The sequence below is a fragment of the Podarcis vaucheri genome (assembly GCF_965113315.1).
Source record: "Podarcis vaucheri genome assembly, chromosome: 9".
Taxonomy (NCBI): Eukaryota; Metazoa; Chordata; class Lepidosauria; order Squamata; family Lacertidae; genus Podarcis; species Podarcis vaucheri.
Genome location: NC_138767.1, coordinates 43040405 through 43057269, shown reverse-complemented (window position 1 = coordinate 43057269; position 16865 = coordinate 43040405). Strand labels below are relative to the sequence as shown.

The 16865-nt window shown below is 40.9% G+C and overlaps 1 protein-coding gene and 1 long non-coding RNA gene across 5 annotated transcripts in view; one reads left to right on the top strand and one right to left on the bottom strand.

The window, feature by feature from the left end:
* Nucleotides 1-4726: 4726 nt before the first annotated feature.
* Nucleotides 4727-9567, top strand: LOC309540441. The gene is made up of 2 exons (XR_014223276.1): nucleotides 4727-4850; nucleotides 9078-9567. It is a non-coding gene; the product is annotated as an uncharacterized lncRNA (long non-coding RNA).
* FNIP2 (folliculin interacting protein 2) overlaps nucleotides 7857-16865 on the bottom strand; it is a 43696-nt gene continuing 34687 nt past the window's right edge. For all 4 annotated transcript variants that reach the window (XM_082237193.1, XM_082237194.1, XM_082237191.1 and 1 more), the window contains 4 exons: nucleotides 16592-16748; nucleotides 14315-14515; nucleotides 13572-13687; nucleotides 7857-10639 (listed from right to left, as the gene is read on the bottom strand). In XM_082237193.1, the coding sequence (XP_082093319.1) occupies nucleotides 10561-10639; nucleotides 13572-13687; nucleotides 14315-14515; nucleotides 16592-16748 (553 nt within the window). In that variant the 3' untranslated portion in view covers nucleotides 7857-10560. The remainder of the gene's footprint in view (nucleotides 10640-13571; nucleotides 13688-14314; nucleotides 14516-16591; nucleotides 16749-16865) is intronic.

Here is a 16865-nt window from a genome sequence, read left to right as displayed (position 1 = left end):
CCAAAACATGGTTTGGTTTACATCTGAATAGCTCCAGGGTCAAATGACACGTGGTACTGAATAGGTGGCTTTAAAAGGAAAACTGCAAATAGAAGCAAGAGCTGAGAGCATGAAGGGGGGGGGTGCGTAACACTTTCCCTCACATCTCAGACCTACCAGCTATAAGCCCCTACATCCAGGTGCTATTGAACGTTTCATGGTGGAAGGGAGTTTATATTTATCATGGGAGGAAAGCTTTGATGGGCGATTTTTCAGTGGGACTGCGGTGGGCAAAGGAGGATTAATTCTCACTTCTCATACACCACAGTCCTGATCATGCTCCTGTGCCTATAGTAAAATTAATTGCCGTAGGTTAACAAGCAAATAGTGTGCCCTTCTGCCCTTCAACATTGTTTCCATTTCATGGAATACCTACACAGGTAAGTGCTTTTCAGAGGCATCAACCTTTGTCACCTTTCATGTTCCCAAAAGCCGCCAAAAGAGCAAAGCTGCTCTAAAGTTACAAAAGATGGCAATTAATTGTCACAGACTACAGTGCTAACAGCATTGATGTAATTAAGGTAAAATAGAAAAGAACTATGGTGTTTGTTAACAATAAAAAACAGCTGCCTTTGCTACTTCCGTAACACTGGCAGAACTTTTTGTTTCATTTTGTAACACACACACACACACACACACACACACACACACTTCCTACAGCACTATAAAAGGCTACAAAACAGTCAGGAAATTGAAACATTCAGAGGAATGTCCTCAGGAAATACGATTGCTGTGAATATGTTAACACAGCCACTTAATATAGGCCTATCTTAAAAAGTTTTTTGCCATAATTACTATTTACCTCCCTTTGCATGTGCATTATGGATATATCCCAATTCCACCAGTGGCAAGGACAGTACAGGAATGTCTCCATGCTGCATTTATTAGTCATGTAAACACAGAGTAGCTATTTTCAGTTTCCCCTGGCAGAACAAGCCACCTGGAGTTTATAGGAATCATTAATGCTGTTAGTAGAACATCAGTAGTAATTAAAGTCCTTTCCAAGCAGGACTTAGCAATAAATATGAAGTTTTTTTTATCTCCCAACCCTCGTAATGCCAGAACCAGATAATGAAATATGCAAGCGTAACAGTTGTGATTATCTACTTCTATTGCAGCGAGTTAAGGAGCAGCAATGAAGAAAAATGAAAAGCAGTTGCCAGTCCATTAACTTCTCTGACCATGACAGGATTTTTACCTAGGAGTCCCTGGTGCAGAGGCCTTATTTCCCCCACCCAACCCCCAACCCTTTTGGGAAGCTGCTTTGAAGAGGAAAATAGGATTTGCTTAGGTTGCATTACCTCAGAGTAATTTGAAGCCCAGCTGGAATCCGTAAGTAGCAATCAGCATTGTGCCTGTGACATCACCATGGCACTGAGACATCCCTTCTCTACAAACAACTGCCCACCCCAGTCTAGGGCAGTGTAAATGTCATTTGTCAGCGTAGGAAGTCATTAACACAGACACACGCCACAAAAGTGCAACCTTAGCTTTTGCAGGCGATCCGCACCTGAGTGCAAGGTCGGGCTTCTCAGATGCAAAGAAAAATAAAATGCATACACAGAATGCCAATCCCCACCCCTAATAAGTCCCATTAAACATCTCGTTAAATGATAATTAACTTTAGTCAGCATCATACTGGGGCATGGTGTGCTCTCCCTTCATTCCCCTCCTTCAGAAGTAGGACAAAGATTAGCTGCAGGAGATAAATGTCTTCCATATACACCCCACTTATACATGGCTTATTTTTAATACCTAACAAGCCTCGGAAAGCTATAAGTCCCCCAAACCTTCGCTAGTATTTTGCTCTGAAGATTCACCAGTTGAATTTAAGGCAAATGAGAGTCAGTTTCTACAGCCACCAATAATTATTTCTTACCATGTCCTGAGGGGCTATTACCTCATGCTCTTTCCTACATATAATGTTCACCAGGGCTGGCCCAAGACGTTTTGGCACCTGAGGCGAACCACGAAATGACATTTCCTCCCCTTAGCAGGGAAGAAAGGGTGAGTGAAGAGCAATATCAGAAACGGGAAGGGAATAAAGATCTACACCAGGAACGAGAGACCACTAGTGCCTCCTGTTTGCTAAGAGGCCGCTGTGGCAGCATCGGCCTTGTGGGGGTCAGATCTGGCTTCTAAGGAGAATGCTGCAGCTGTTGTTGCCACTGCGGCAGCAGCTGGCGCCACATTCCTTGGAGGCCATATCTGTGGCCTGTGGATTCAGCCCCCTGAGATGGTAACCTCACCTTGCCTCATGCATGGGCCGGCCCTGATCTTCACATTACAGTGGTACCTCAGGTTAAGTACTTAATTCGTTCCGGAGGTCCGTTCCTAACCTGAAACTGTTCTTAACCTGAAGCACCACTTTAGCTAATGGGGCCTCCCGCTGCTGCCGTGCTGCCAGAGCACGATTTTTGTTCTCATCCTGAAGCAAAGTTCTTAACCTGAAGCCCTATTTCTGGGTCAGGGGAGCATGTAACCTGAGGTACCACTGTATGTTTACTTCAAGTGTGTAGTGGTGGTTTCTTTCTTTGTTTTTGTTTTTGTTTAAAAAGCAAATAGTATATGCAGGGAGGGGGTTTGATAATTATGGAGATTGGAGCACATGAGTAAAGGAAATTTAATTTTTTTGTCCCTTGCTGCAGTCATGAGGAAAATCCTCCTTTGAAGCTGATATTTGTGATGGTAGGGGAGGACAGAACCCCTCATTGCTCAGTATTCACATTCCATCCAAAGGATTATTTATTGTTGTTCCTGTTTATTAAATTTGTATACTGCCCTACTGTATTACCATAGGTCTCAGGGTGGTTCACAACATAAAATAAAAATATAAAAAGATGAAATACGTAATAAAAACAAAGACAACCCAAATAACTAGATGAAATGGTTACTCCTCCATCCTTGGTTTAAATAGCTTTTATTACCCCATTCAACACCTATTTTTTTCTAGTGTGGATTACAATTCATTCCAAATAATAACCATAGTTCAACGGTGATGAAAATGTTAGGCTGTAATAGCTTTTAACCAGGGGGAGTTTTTACATTTCTTCATGAGGACTTTTATATCAGCAAATGTACGACTTCATAATACGTAACTAATATACCTATTTACAGTCATAAATCTACAATTCTGTTTGTGAAATAATCTGTCACACCTTCAAGTCCAAGTATTATAAGGGCTTGCACCAAAGACTTATTGGAAAAGGTGAGTTTTGAGGAGGGGTTTTTAAGAAGGAAGAGCAGTCAGCTCAAAGAGGTATTCTAGGAGACAGTTCCTGACTTAACAGTAGGAGAGAATGCATGGAGTCATTTCAGGCCCAGGCAAAGGTTTCAGCACCTGAGAATCAATAAAGGCATGCTTCTAATCCTTAAAACTGGAAATGTACCCCTGAAAGTGAGTGAAGTCGTTAAAATTTCTTAAGAAATAAAGGAGTGAAGTACAGCAGAAACTGAATGCCAGAAATAGACGAAAACCTCCTTAATTTACATAAATGTCTACACGTTGCAAATGTTCATTTTTTCTTGGCACATTGTAAAGTGCAGGATGCGCATACTGATAATGAGCAGAACTGCCTGGAACAGAGGATATCAGTTGTGGGCACCTTCCATGCTATCAGTATTACCTTCCTTAATAATAAAGAGTGCGATCAAAATTTACCACATGCTTTGATTGAAATTTGGTAGGGCCACTGCTGTGCTTTGGCCCCTGCGGGAGGGCAGTTCCAGTCCCTCAAGTCAGTCAGCAGGCCATCCCTGGAATAGGCACAGAGGTCTTTTAATAGCTGGAGATCTTGTATCAATAGACGTAATGGACAAGAAGTATATTGCTCCATAGCCCTAACGCCATGCCATTGCATCCCATAGCACAAATACAATATAAACATCGCACAGGCCTAGAGGAACATTTCCACTGAATTTACTTCATGAAGTGGCTAAAAGAGAGTGCCATTATGCCATTAGACCAGTTTGTTAGCTAGCGGGACTATTCCGAAAAGGCAGAATTAGTGCTTTTGTTCTTTATTATGGGGTTTTAAGAACGTGACCCGAGGACACTCCAAACCTTTTACAGTACCCAGAGCCTTCTTTGAAGGCATATATGTAAGCTAAAACTAATTCTCTCAGGGAATATTCTTGAACACTATTATTTCTCATTAGGGTCAGGGATGGCAAGAGGCCTGTTTGGGACAGAAGATGTAAACCTTCAGCTTTAACTTGGTATAAGATGCCAAATGTTTCGGAGACATTCTCACACACTTCTGGCCTCTTTCCACTCATCTGTGACATGATCTGATGTGCTGGCTTTCCACGGCTTCGAAATGGAGGGTGGGAAGGTTTTTATCACCCCAAGCCCATTGCTACCAGGCAGAACTGCTGTTAATGGCATCTAAAAGGAAAACAAATTACACTAGGCAGTGGTTTGAATTGGTGAGATTTCTGTCCCCCGACAGTGCTCAGTTTGTGTGGTGAGAATTGGAATTCATTTTTAAAAGGTGAGGCAAACTTGACAGGGCAAAGGTTAAAAGAGGCATTAAGGAATAAAACCACCCTCCCTTGACCCAGATGTCAACATTGTACCATGCAGTTTCAGTATCTATATTTTTATTTAACTATATTTTCTACCCAGCAGCATTGTACCATGTCAAAAGGTTTCTAGCATGTTCTTTCTTGCGTGCTGACATCATGTTTTTCTGAATTGTAGTTTGTATCCTGCCCCTGATCCACAATATTTGGGTTGGGCAGACAACCCAAACTATCATCCTCCTATGATGGCCTTGGATGGATCAGAAACATCACCTCATCAGATGGCGGTAGGGTTGGTTACAGGTTTCTTCTCTTATCATATAGGGAGTTCTACAAGTAGCACAAATGCCTAAAACCATTCAGCAATTAAAAATAATCAGATGGAAGTCAAGGGATGCATCTCCACAAGATCTGAAATCAACCAGACTTACTCCTGAGTAAATATGCATAGGACTCCACTATTGTTGTTGTTGGCATTCTTCTTGTCTCAAGAGACAATGGAGTGAGCCTCCAGGGGTGAAGCCAAACCACTGTATTAGCAGCACCAAAGTGATCTCCCCAGGGCACAAGCCTGGGCAGCGTGTATGGAGGTGCTGGGCTGCCCAGACAACAAGACCCCCTCACTATCCAAAGAAAGGTAGAGCAATATGTTTGGCATCAGCTTGGCTGCAGCAGCTGCCGCAAGGAGGAATACAAGGCGCCATTCAACAGTCTTAGGGACTCCAGATTTGTGTAGCATTTATTCCTTAGCCTTTTCTTCTCCCCAAAGATATCCCGCAAGTGTCACATTTAAATGCATCCTGCTTAAATTAGTTACTACATTACAGGACTGCCTGTTTATTCTTGGTACAGGAACTTCTTGTTAGCGTCAGCATAGAGGACTCCCCCCGTCTAAAGGACTTTTGGCAGATTGTTGTAACACTGAATACAAGAAATCCAATTTAGCTGAGATTACATTTATTTTTAAAGACTTGACAGGCAGTCTCTCCTAAGCTTCCTTGTACTGTCTTGACCTTGATGAATTCCTGGCTATATGCAATTCATTACCTTCAGCTAGCTCTTATAAGACCACTTCCTCAGTCCTGAGACTCAGCAAGAGAGACAAGTGCCTATGACTTGACATGTTTTACAGGGTAGTTTGCCAGCATGCAGATTACCAACATGTGGTAATTAAGCTAATTTTGCGTGGTACTAGAAGTAGGTCAATGCTTTGTACTTTGCATGCTTGCCAATCCAATCAGCCATCAGCCCCCCCCCCCAACACACACAACCGTTCCATTTTGCATATTTTAGTTCCACTCAGTCAATCTTCTTTCATGGATAAAAGCAAACATGCATTAATAGCTAAAAACCTGATCCCACTCAACACCTCTTTTATTTATTTATTTGAATTTCTGAGTTTAAACTGTAATTCTTGCAAGAAGTTGCTTTTATGTGAACTAAGACTGACAATCAGGATATTTCTATTTTGATTGTCTCTTGCTCCGTTTAAAATAACCCCGTGTTTGAAAAGCAAGTAAGGGGTCACTGCATAAATTAGATTTATTTATTTTTAAATGGTACTCATCAAAGCCTAGAGGATTTTAATGTTTAAACCACTGTATTATCTAACCACCATAATTTTGTTTTTGAATTTTGCTTTAAAGAAAAATAACAACGCTCACTTGGCAAATGTCCATAGTACATGCTGCTGTGGGTGATCACAGAGAGTTCTCTTGAAAGGTTTTATTAAACTGCATTCTCAGAATAAGTCATGAAACAGATGGTGACCGACAGAAGATGTGGCAGAATGTTTGCCCCAAGAAAAATACAAACAATTTAGTAAGAAGGCCACATGTAGTTATGCACCTGGATACCTTTGTGAACACCATGATTTTTTCAGATTAAAATGTTTGAGAGCTGGGCACGTTTAGAAACTATATGGTACAACACTTTCTAGACTGTACCACTTAAACTTTGGAGGTAGGGATTTAAATGTGACACACACAAACACAAAAAATAGCATTCCACATAGAAGAATAACAAAGCAATGAGAAGGCTATGTGATAATTTGTATTACTGAGTTGTTGTTATTTTGATTATGTATTTTGTGGTTTTATATTCTGATTTTATCCTGTGAACCACCCTGAGACCTGCGGATATTGGGTGGTAGATAAATTCTAATAATATTAATAATAATCCACCTTTCCCCCAGAACCAGGACTTGAGGTGGCTCACAAAAACTGAAACACAAGTAAAACACAGATAGCGAAAAACATATAAAAGAAAACTTAAAAAGCAATTAAACTATAACAGAATTAAAATGATTTTAAAATATTTATTAAAATGCAGATAGCAAAAACAGTGCAACACTATTAAAAAGCCCTTTCTTTAGAAGCAGCCAGTTCCCCCAAGTCTGCTAGAATAAGAGAGTCTTCAGCAGCTGGTGGAAAGACAGTGAGGAGGGAAGCCAGTCTAGCCTTTCTGGAAATGGACTCTGAAGTCTGGGAGCAACTATTGAGAAGGCCCTCTCCCATGTCCTCACCAAACACTTTTTTCCATGCAAAATTTTTCACAGGCAGGACAGAGATATTTCAGAGGGCCAATATTCAAAATACTTGATCCAGCTGCAGTTTGAAGTGGTGTGGCCTGGGAAAAGGCTGTACCCTGTGGTTTTTCTGAGCATGACATGCATCCCAGTCCTTTGCTGATCAGAGCTTATCCCTTCAACTAGATCCTCAAGTACTATTCTGACTTCTGGCCCTTGAGAAGATTCAATGTGCATGCCAGGAAACTTAAGAGCTAGTAGGAACATGTAGAAAAGCCTTGGCCAATGATATATTTCTTAATAAATACTAACTTCCTTTGCATGATTCAGGTTTACAGAACGTTCAGGAAATATTTTGTTAGACAGAGTACAGTGGTACCTTGGGTTAAGTACTTAATTCGTTCCGGAGGTTCGTTCTTAACCTGAAACTGTTCTTATCCTGAAGCACCACTTTAGCCAATGGGGCCTCCTGCTGCCGCCGCACCGCCAGAGCCTGATTTCTGTTCTTATCCTGAAGCAAAGTTCTTAACCTGAAGCACTATTTCTGGGTTAGCGGAGTGTGTAACCTGAAGCATATGTAACCTGAAGCGTATGTAACCCAAGGTACCACTGTACTCCCATTTGTTAGACATTAGTAAAGTGTGAAGACCCCTCTGCAAAACTTTGCTAAACATCTGAGTCTATGAACTCCTGATTATAATATTTTGAACTGTTTCTTTTGGTTTTGAATATGTGTCTCAGTAAAGACAATATTGTCAAAGAGAGATTTATGCAATCCACTAATGAAGTGGTTTTCTACAATTTATTGCACCAATGCCACAAAGAAAATGACAAATGATACTGTACATTTACAGCCCAAATTAAGAAGTTTCCACAGTTTGACATTAGAATCCAGTCAATAAAAAACCCCCAAACACTATTTGCTTTTCTCTCTCTGAACACATACTTGCAGCAATACACACACACACCTTTCTCCTAGTACGGTATATGTTACTTCATCTGTTCCAGGTAACATGCTTTATTATATAAGCTTGCTACACTTAAAATATGGTCCATATGAATCAGAAGAAGTTTGCTCCTGCTTAGGAAACAAAGAAGTAGACATGTTTGGAGGGGAGGACAGCAGAATACTATTAATACAGCATGAAAAATAAAAAGTTCTGGAATCTTGAAGATTTCAGACAAGATTCCTTTCTCATTGCCACTTTCAGTGTTTCTCAGGTACATTCACATTACTTTAAAAACTATTAAAAATACCAGAACTAAAGCATGCTTATGATAAAAGGGTAGCCATTGCAGTGCATCACCAGTGCAGTTTTTGCCCTCTCAAATGCTACAGCACAATCTTTCAGAAAATTCATGACATGTACAACTTTTAAGTTGCCCCCTACTGGCAGCTTAATTCTGTCAACTGAGGTAGTTTTTTTTTAAAAAAACGGAAGGATAAAACACATTATTTTTTTCTTAAATATAGAATGAAGCTACTTTTTCTAAAAGGATACAATTGTTAAAGATCTGCATGGTTCTTTTATAGGGGAAAAAAGTATATTATGATTTTATTCTGAGATAAAAGCAAGGGTTGCTAATTAATTTGATACCTTGACCATAATTTAAGTACAAGAAGGGTATCTTTAACCCTTGCCTTTGTGGTCTTCTCTGTCCAAAACTGGGCTTCATTCATTTGGAAGGGAAGGTTTCAGAGGAAAATTGATTTTTTGAGCTAATTTGCAATAGAAAGAAAGGCAGGGAACAGAATAATGCTGCTATGGATAACTACTAGCTTCTAAAACAGGAATGACCGTATGATTAAGTGTTGTCATGAAAGTATTGGCAAGGATGAATAAGCAATGAGACAAAATGGAAAATCTGACAAGCCCCAGAAAAAGAAAATTATTAAATCGGTATTTGGACAAACATTGCATCCAATTGCCAACACTGCTTGGGTCAGTTGCCAAATATGACAAAACTTCTTTCTACTTCCATTTAGCACTTTCAGTCCAACATGGGAGATTGCACAATGTGCCAACCGGGAGTCTTTCAAAAAAATTGTAAGTAGTTTTTGCTTTCTTACTCTAATTTCACACAGTCACCTGCAGAACTTGGAAGTTAAAATGAAGTCACAAGATTTATACTGAACCTTCTAAGAAAGCCCTAGGTATAGGGTTTGAAACCAAGACGAATACGGTCATATGTGTACAGTTGTATAGCAACATAGAAAATTGAAAGAGAGCTCATGTTACTAACTTCCCATTTAAAACCACATACATTTCTCTTTTAGAATTAAGACATACAAGAGAGGAAGGCACCAAGAGGCTAGTGCAAAACGTTCTGTGGGATCGCTTCAGACACTTGAGAATTATCATAATGAATTGCTGTCACTGTTACCATGACCACCTTCCCCTCGCGATATCCTCTCTGAGATTTCTTCTGCATGTTTCATCCGTCCACTTAAAGAAGTTGATCCTGCGTCTGCAGTGTGCTGAAGAGAGATCTCTTATTCTCGGGGCAACAGATAAGAGTTTATGTTTTAAAACAAGCTATCCAGAGTTGATGCTAATGGGTGCTTTTAATGCTAGTCCTACACAAAGTAGACTCAGTGAAATGAACTCAGGTTCATTCATTTCAGTGTTTCTAATCCAAGCAGGACTAGGATGGATACAAACCTATGCCCATTATCATATCGGTTCTTAAGGTTCAAACATGAACTTTTTTGAGCTGGTTGTACATATGTTAGGATACTCAACCTGTAAGACCAGAAAACTGGAAATTCAAGATGTGGCATTTGCAATAAGGTAAGTTTGCAGTGGAGATTACTACTACTTTCTCCCATTTTCATCTAGCTGTGATGCAGGATCCAAAACTTCCGTCTCCGCCAAGAACAACCAAAAACAATACTCGTGCTGCTTTGTCCATTTTAGAAGCCAATCAGCCACATAACAAGATTGTGGTAGCTGACTTCCAACTTCTTGTTCCATGGAGGTTTGATGAGCTAACAAAAGAGAATGGGCATGCATACTTCTTCCAATTCATCACCTTGTCCATCCAAACACAGGAATGCTTCTGTGCATACAGATTTGCTTACTGCTCCCCATTTGGGTGGGTGGGAAATCAGAACAAGACAACAATAGTAAGGAAACCATACTTAAGAGTTGTTGTTTTTTTTGTTTGGCTGAGAACTATGTATAAGTAGGGAATCCTCCAATAGTGTTTAATTCTTTTGTCCATTAAAATACAAGGATGCATTCTTGATTAGCTTACTCCAAAAGCAGTATAAAAACCCTGAATGTCTTTTATATTATGTAAACTGAAATTCCGCTGGTAAGCGTCCAAAATGCAGAAGAGGAAAAGTGACAGAATGAACTGTCACCTGTGGTCCTCTGTTCCCCCATCTCTTCATGTTTGCTCTCTTCTGCACACACGCATCCCATCTGCTTTACTCTGCTAGGGAGCTGTGACTTCAAGATTTCAGCTTAGAGGAGTATCTGAGCAACATACGGAGAATGAGTACTCGCTATAGCAGCCAACAGCGGCAAATCGTTGGATTCAATCCTAGAAATTAAAAAAGGGATGTTTTTCAATATGTAAATTATAGCAGAGAATTGAAGTATCTAATTAAAAGCATTTCTGAACCACTTAATATTTAGAAATCTCTAACGAGATGCTAAAATACAACATAAAAACCAGAGATGCAACATAAAAGCAGATAAAGACAGTAATAACAGGGTCCAGTTTTATAGGTCATGGAAAGCCTGGGCAAAAGGATGTCTCTAAGATGTCTGTGGCAACTGGTGTTGCTTCACAAATCGCAAAGGAAAGAGCATCCACAATGCAATGAAGAAACATGCCTGTTTTACCCTGTGTTATTCTGTAGCAAAATTTCTCCAGGTGATCAAGTGAATTTAAAAGTCTATAGAGGGACAGGTAATAATAATAAAATAAGAAATTTTTATTTATACCCCGCCCTTCCCAGTTCAAAAACCAGGCTCAGGGCAGCTAACAACAAATTTAAAATACAGTATAAAAACATGAATAGCAATAAATTCAAAAATCAAAAATCAATTAGATAATCTCCCCAGGGCTAGCTGGCTGAATTGGTCCTACTTGGACCAGTGAGGAGGCCAGGGGAGAATTAGCTATGGGGTCTCAGAGTGGGTGATCTTCATAAAAGGGGAGGGGGAGGGAAGAGAAGAGAAGGGAAATAAAAGATCAGGCTGAATTGAAGTTAAAGGCCAGGCAGAATAGCTCTGTCTTCCAGGCCCGACAGAAGGAGGTTCAATCCTGAAGGGCCGTAGTCTCATGGGACAGAGCATTCCACCAGGTTGGAGTCATCACCGAAAAGGCCCTGGCCCTGGTGGAGGATAGTCTGACTTCCTTAGGGCCCAGGACCTCTAAACTATGGTTATTCATGGACCTTAAGGTCCTCTGCGGGGCATACCAGGAGAGGTGGTCCCGTAGATATGAGGGCCCTAAGCCACAAGGTGGGCTTGCAGGTAACCTGGTACCAAATTGTTTAGGGCTTTACATGGTGGTTGATTGATCAGCAGAGGTGTAATATGTGCACATCAAGGTGCTCCACTCAACCACCTGTTTGCAGCATGCTGCAGCTTCCAGACCAGTTTCAATATGGTCAGGGTAGGAAGAGGGACAGAAAAGACATGCTGGTGAATGGTCATATTTGAGAAACCAAGGCCACAGTCCTATACTCACTTACTCAACAAGCAGGGGCTGCCCTTGAAGATGACTTGGGAACTTCAACTGGTCCAAAAGCCTATTGTATCAGTACGCTTGATTATTTTTATTTTTGTATTTTGTCTTTAGTTTAAAAATTATCAAAGTGTCATTAAAAAAGTTAATTCTACACTGCCCCGCATCACATTTCCATTTCCAAGCTGATGAGCCAAGTAGCGCATGATAGTCTCAGGAAGCACCCTACCAGCAAGAGGAGAAAATACTGTTTTCCCAAAAGTCGCTCAGACTTTTCTTGAATGACTTTGGCGAAGGAGCAAAATGAATCTAAACAAAGACAAGGTTGGGGGCAGGGAAAATCGATGCTTATGCACAGCCAAGCAACTGTATGGATTAGGGAGGGTCTCGTGAGAGCAGATATAGATTACATAGCAAAAGCGGAGGTTGTAGTGATAGATGGCCCGGTAACAAGACCCAGCGCTCTAGCAACACAAACTTGCAAAAAGGCCCCGAAACAAGGTTAAATGGTCTGATTCTATTATTCAGCATGCTTTTAGGAAGGCCATTTGGTGAATGTCTCTGATTCAGGTACAGTAACAGAGAGATGGGAAAGTTCAGCACTTCCCTACTCTATAGACTAAACAAAGATCATGGCCACTGGTCCCATCACCTCCTGGCAAATAGAAGGGGAATAATAATAATAAATTATTATTATTATTATTATTATTATTATTATTTTATTATTTATACCCCGCCCATCTGGCTGGGCCTCCCCAGCCACTCTGGGCGGCTTCCATAAAAACCAAAAATACAATAAAATATCACACGTTAAAAAGGTTGCAAGGTTGAGAAGGGACAACTCTGAATATCACACAGCATTCTAATTTGCATGGAATGCTCCAGCCCATGGCCACTAAGTGACAACCTATATCCCAGGTCTTTTGCACAGCTAGGTGCAGAACAGTAGGATCTCCAAGAATACCTGAATGAGTCACTTCTCATCTGACAGTTTTTAGTAACCCTCAGAAGGTGGGTTTAAATATCCCCCCCATCTCAGGAATGCACTTAGAGCAATGCTAAAGATTCTCCCCCCACCCTTTTATTCTTTTATTTTTGAGCTGTTCAGAAAGGAAGGTTCCATGGCTTGAAGTCAAGAATATATTATCCAGTTAAGATTACAGCCATGCCATCATCTCACAGCATGTTTCATAGGAGACATCCCGTCCCATCTCCCTGTAGCCAAAATACCAAGACATAGGTTACTGAATTCTTTCCTAACCCATTCCACACAGACCACTAAATTGACTTGAACAGAACTTTCATCTACAGTGCTTATGCAAAACATGGTGCTGACCAAAATAAGACTTTCTACCATTGCCCCTCCTCCTTGTCCTCCTCCATTTACTTTTTAAATGTACTGATGCGACTGTTAATGCAGCAGAAACAGCACTTGCTGTCCCTCTGCCTGAAAAAAGGGGTCCTTCTTCAGGGTGAGGCATTCTGGGTGAGGTGGCCCAAGAGGTGCCTGCCTGTGCTGCCGACGCTTTTCTATTACTTCCATTTTGTTCAGAATGTGAAGGAAGGACAAGAAAATAATTCTATTTTCCTACATTTAACAGCTCGGTTCTATTTCCAGATGGCTCAGTGGAACACACACAAGCTGCATTTCACACTTTGGCATGTCTTTCACAGAAAATGTGACAATGGAATAAACAGTAGTATCCTGAATATTCAGTGCATGGTGCGGGTGGGGAAAAAAAAAACTTCAAAAAGGAACTCCAGCATCAACACTCACCCCAATACCACTCCAAGTTCTTTCACATGGACTCTCGTTTGGCCTCGCAAATATTTAGACAGCATCGTGCTTTTGAGGTACATTTCCTGTAGCCGATCCTCGAGATGCATAATGCACTGTAAAAAGACATGAAAGCCCACAGTGATCCAATCCAATGGAATAAGAGGGCAAAGCCATGCCACACACAATTGCATCAAACGTGAACTGATCCTTCCTGGGGCCAGACCCAAGTTCTGCCTAGTTCAGCACCTCTATGATTAGGCTGATGGTGTCTAGCCAGTCTGGACCTGCCATAGGGCACCTGCTATAGTTGCCCCTAAGAATGGGGGTGTTGCATCGCTAATAATCAGGAGTGCCATGAATGGTATGTGGGGCTCAGCATCATCCCCACTTTAGTCTGATGGGAGGTACAAATACAGAATGTAAGCAAATCACCTTTGCTTTGGGCCCTCAGATCACAGGGAATAAAGGATGCAAACATGGCCTGCCAGCGGACAGAAACAAGTCTGCAGCAAAGAAGAAAGGTTCCTAAAGAGCTGTAGTTAATTCTCTATCAAAGAGGAGAATTCCTAGACTATTCAGTTATGCTGGGGGGTGGGGTGCTATTTCCACTATGCAGTCTTCCTTCAAGGTCTGAAAGAAGTCAGTGTAGTGGTCTATGGAATGTAAAAACTGGCTGCACATCGCACTTTCCCTGTTAATCAATTCCTTCTGCAGGCAATCATTTGTAAACGCGGACTTACAAAGTCAGCAGGAAGGTTAAGTTTGTAAAGCTGTAAAATGGATTGTAATAAAGACGACACTTGGCTGGAGACCAGGACATCCTTGCCCAACTTCATGCTGTCGGTTATCTTTCTTTGGCTTGTGGCCACCTGTACTGTCCATTTATCTGTATCTGCAATAATGCAAACAGCTTCTGCTATGGGCTCATCTAGTACTGGATGCTGTAGAAAGGAAAAAGAAAGTAAATGGAACAGTTTGAAACTGCTGTCTACTATATATATATATATATATATATATATATATATATATATATATTTGCTTTCGTAGATTTTCACGGGTATAGGAATGCAGGTTTTGGTGTCTTCGGGTGTCTTCCCGTGTAAGAGTCGGGGTGTCTGGGCGACGTTTCGACGAGGTCTCACTCGTCATCTTCAGGCTGGTGTTTTCGGCTTCTTGTTACTGGAACAGAGCAGAATCTGGTGTTTGAGTTCCTATAAATACTGTTGAGGGGTGTGGTGTATAGCCTCTAACGTTCTAGGCAGAGAGGAAGTTCCTAGATTAGTGTGCCTTTTCTTCTTTTGTTCCTTAATTACTTGAGGGATATCAGTATTTATAGGAACTCAAACACCAGATTCTGCTCTGTTCCAGTAACAAGAAGCCGAAAACACCAGCCTGAAGATGACGAGTGAGACCTCGTCGAAACGTCGCCCAGACACCCCGACTCTTACACGGGAAGACACCCGAAGACACCAAAACCTGCATATATATATATATATATGTGTGTGTGTGTGTGTGTGTATATATATATATATATATATATATATATATATATATATATATATATATGGAGGTTTTGGTGTCTTCGGGTGTCTTCCCGTGTAAGAGTCGGGGTGTCTGTGCGACGTTTCGACGAGGTCTCACTCGTCATCTTCAAGTGACGAGTGAGACCTCGTCGAAACGTCGCACAGACACCCCGACTCTTACACGGGAAGACACCCGAAGACACCAAAACCTGCATTCCTGTACCCGTGAAAATCTACGAAAGCATATATATATATATATATATATATATATATATATATATATATATATATGTCATGCATATATTCAACTTACAAATTGAAAGTTTACATTCAGCATAGTTTGCTGCAATCTCTAATGACAAACGGCTAGCAGCATTTGTTCTTCTTAATAGAATACGTTTGTGGCCTACTGGAATAATACATTTGGATGGCACTGATCAAGTGATATATGTAAACCTCTATTGTCAAATACTGAATTAACTGAAAAAAGTTTTGGGGTTTTTTTAAAAAAAATTGACGCAATAGCCCTTTCAGACAATAAAAGTGTCTTATTCTAGCAATCATGTCCACATGATTAGGGCAGGGATTAGGTCACATATGGACAGGACTCCCTCCATTTAAATAAATAGGTGGTCCCATGTATGCAAAAGCTCAGAATGGACATCAGAGTATGTACACAGTTTTTGTTCAAGGCAAACAGGCACAATGTGGAAGATGTACTATGCATTTTGGGCGCATAACCGATTGGTAGATTGACTGCCTTGCACTCTGAAGGTTTTGTGTACAGTACTTGGCATTTCCAGTTTAAAAAAAGTTCAGGTAGGTGATGGCAGAGACCTCTAATGAGCCACTGCTAGGTAGGGTAGAGAAGTACCAGGCTTGATGGATAACTAATCTTGACTTGGTATAATGCAACTTTCTATGCTTAACTGTCAATGATATTAAAGGGATTCTGTGTGACAAGATCCACACTGAACAACCCAGCACAGCAATACCTCAAGGACTGCCTCTCTCTATCTGAACCTACCCGGATCCTGAGATCACCCTTTCTTTGTGTGTCTCCTCCACGAGGGGTCCGGCAGGTAGCAAACTAAGGTATATCTAAATCCAGAATTTGTTTCCAATCAGAGGTCAGCTGTGCACTTCTAGAAGCAGGCCACAATGATTACAACCTTCCCCTGTTTGTACCCTGCCTCTAGAGAGACAGGTTCTATTTTAGTTGCAATGAATAGTAGCCATTTGTAGAATTGGTCTAACCCTTTTAAAGGCCACTTACGTGAGTGATCATTAATGCATCTTGCAACAGTGAGGTCCAAAATTTAAATCAGAATTACATTAATAGAAGGAAAATATAGATTAGGGTGCTGCCCCACACTTTCCATTTTCACTTTGGCATACTGCCAGAACTGATCCACCTCCAACTATCCCACTTTTACATTTCCTACTGCCAACACTGGGCCTCAGAAAGAGGCTCAGAAGTATGCCCAGACTTACATTCACTGCATGACTCAACTCAGCCGATAGGCACTGCTTGAGCTGCTCATCGTTACTGATTCCATGCAACACCAGGTCAGGCATATATGAGGCACAATAGCCACCGAGAAGGGATCTTCCAAAATGCTTTACGCTTTGATTGCTGATTGTGTTGGATCTGAAACAGAGGAATTGGTTGCATGCTTAGTACTCAGCCATTTCTAAGGCCAGTTTGTGAAAAGCTATTGGAATAAAGTGGAATTATTTCAGTAAGATTGGCAGATTGCAATGCTAC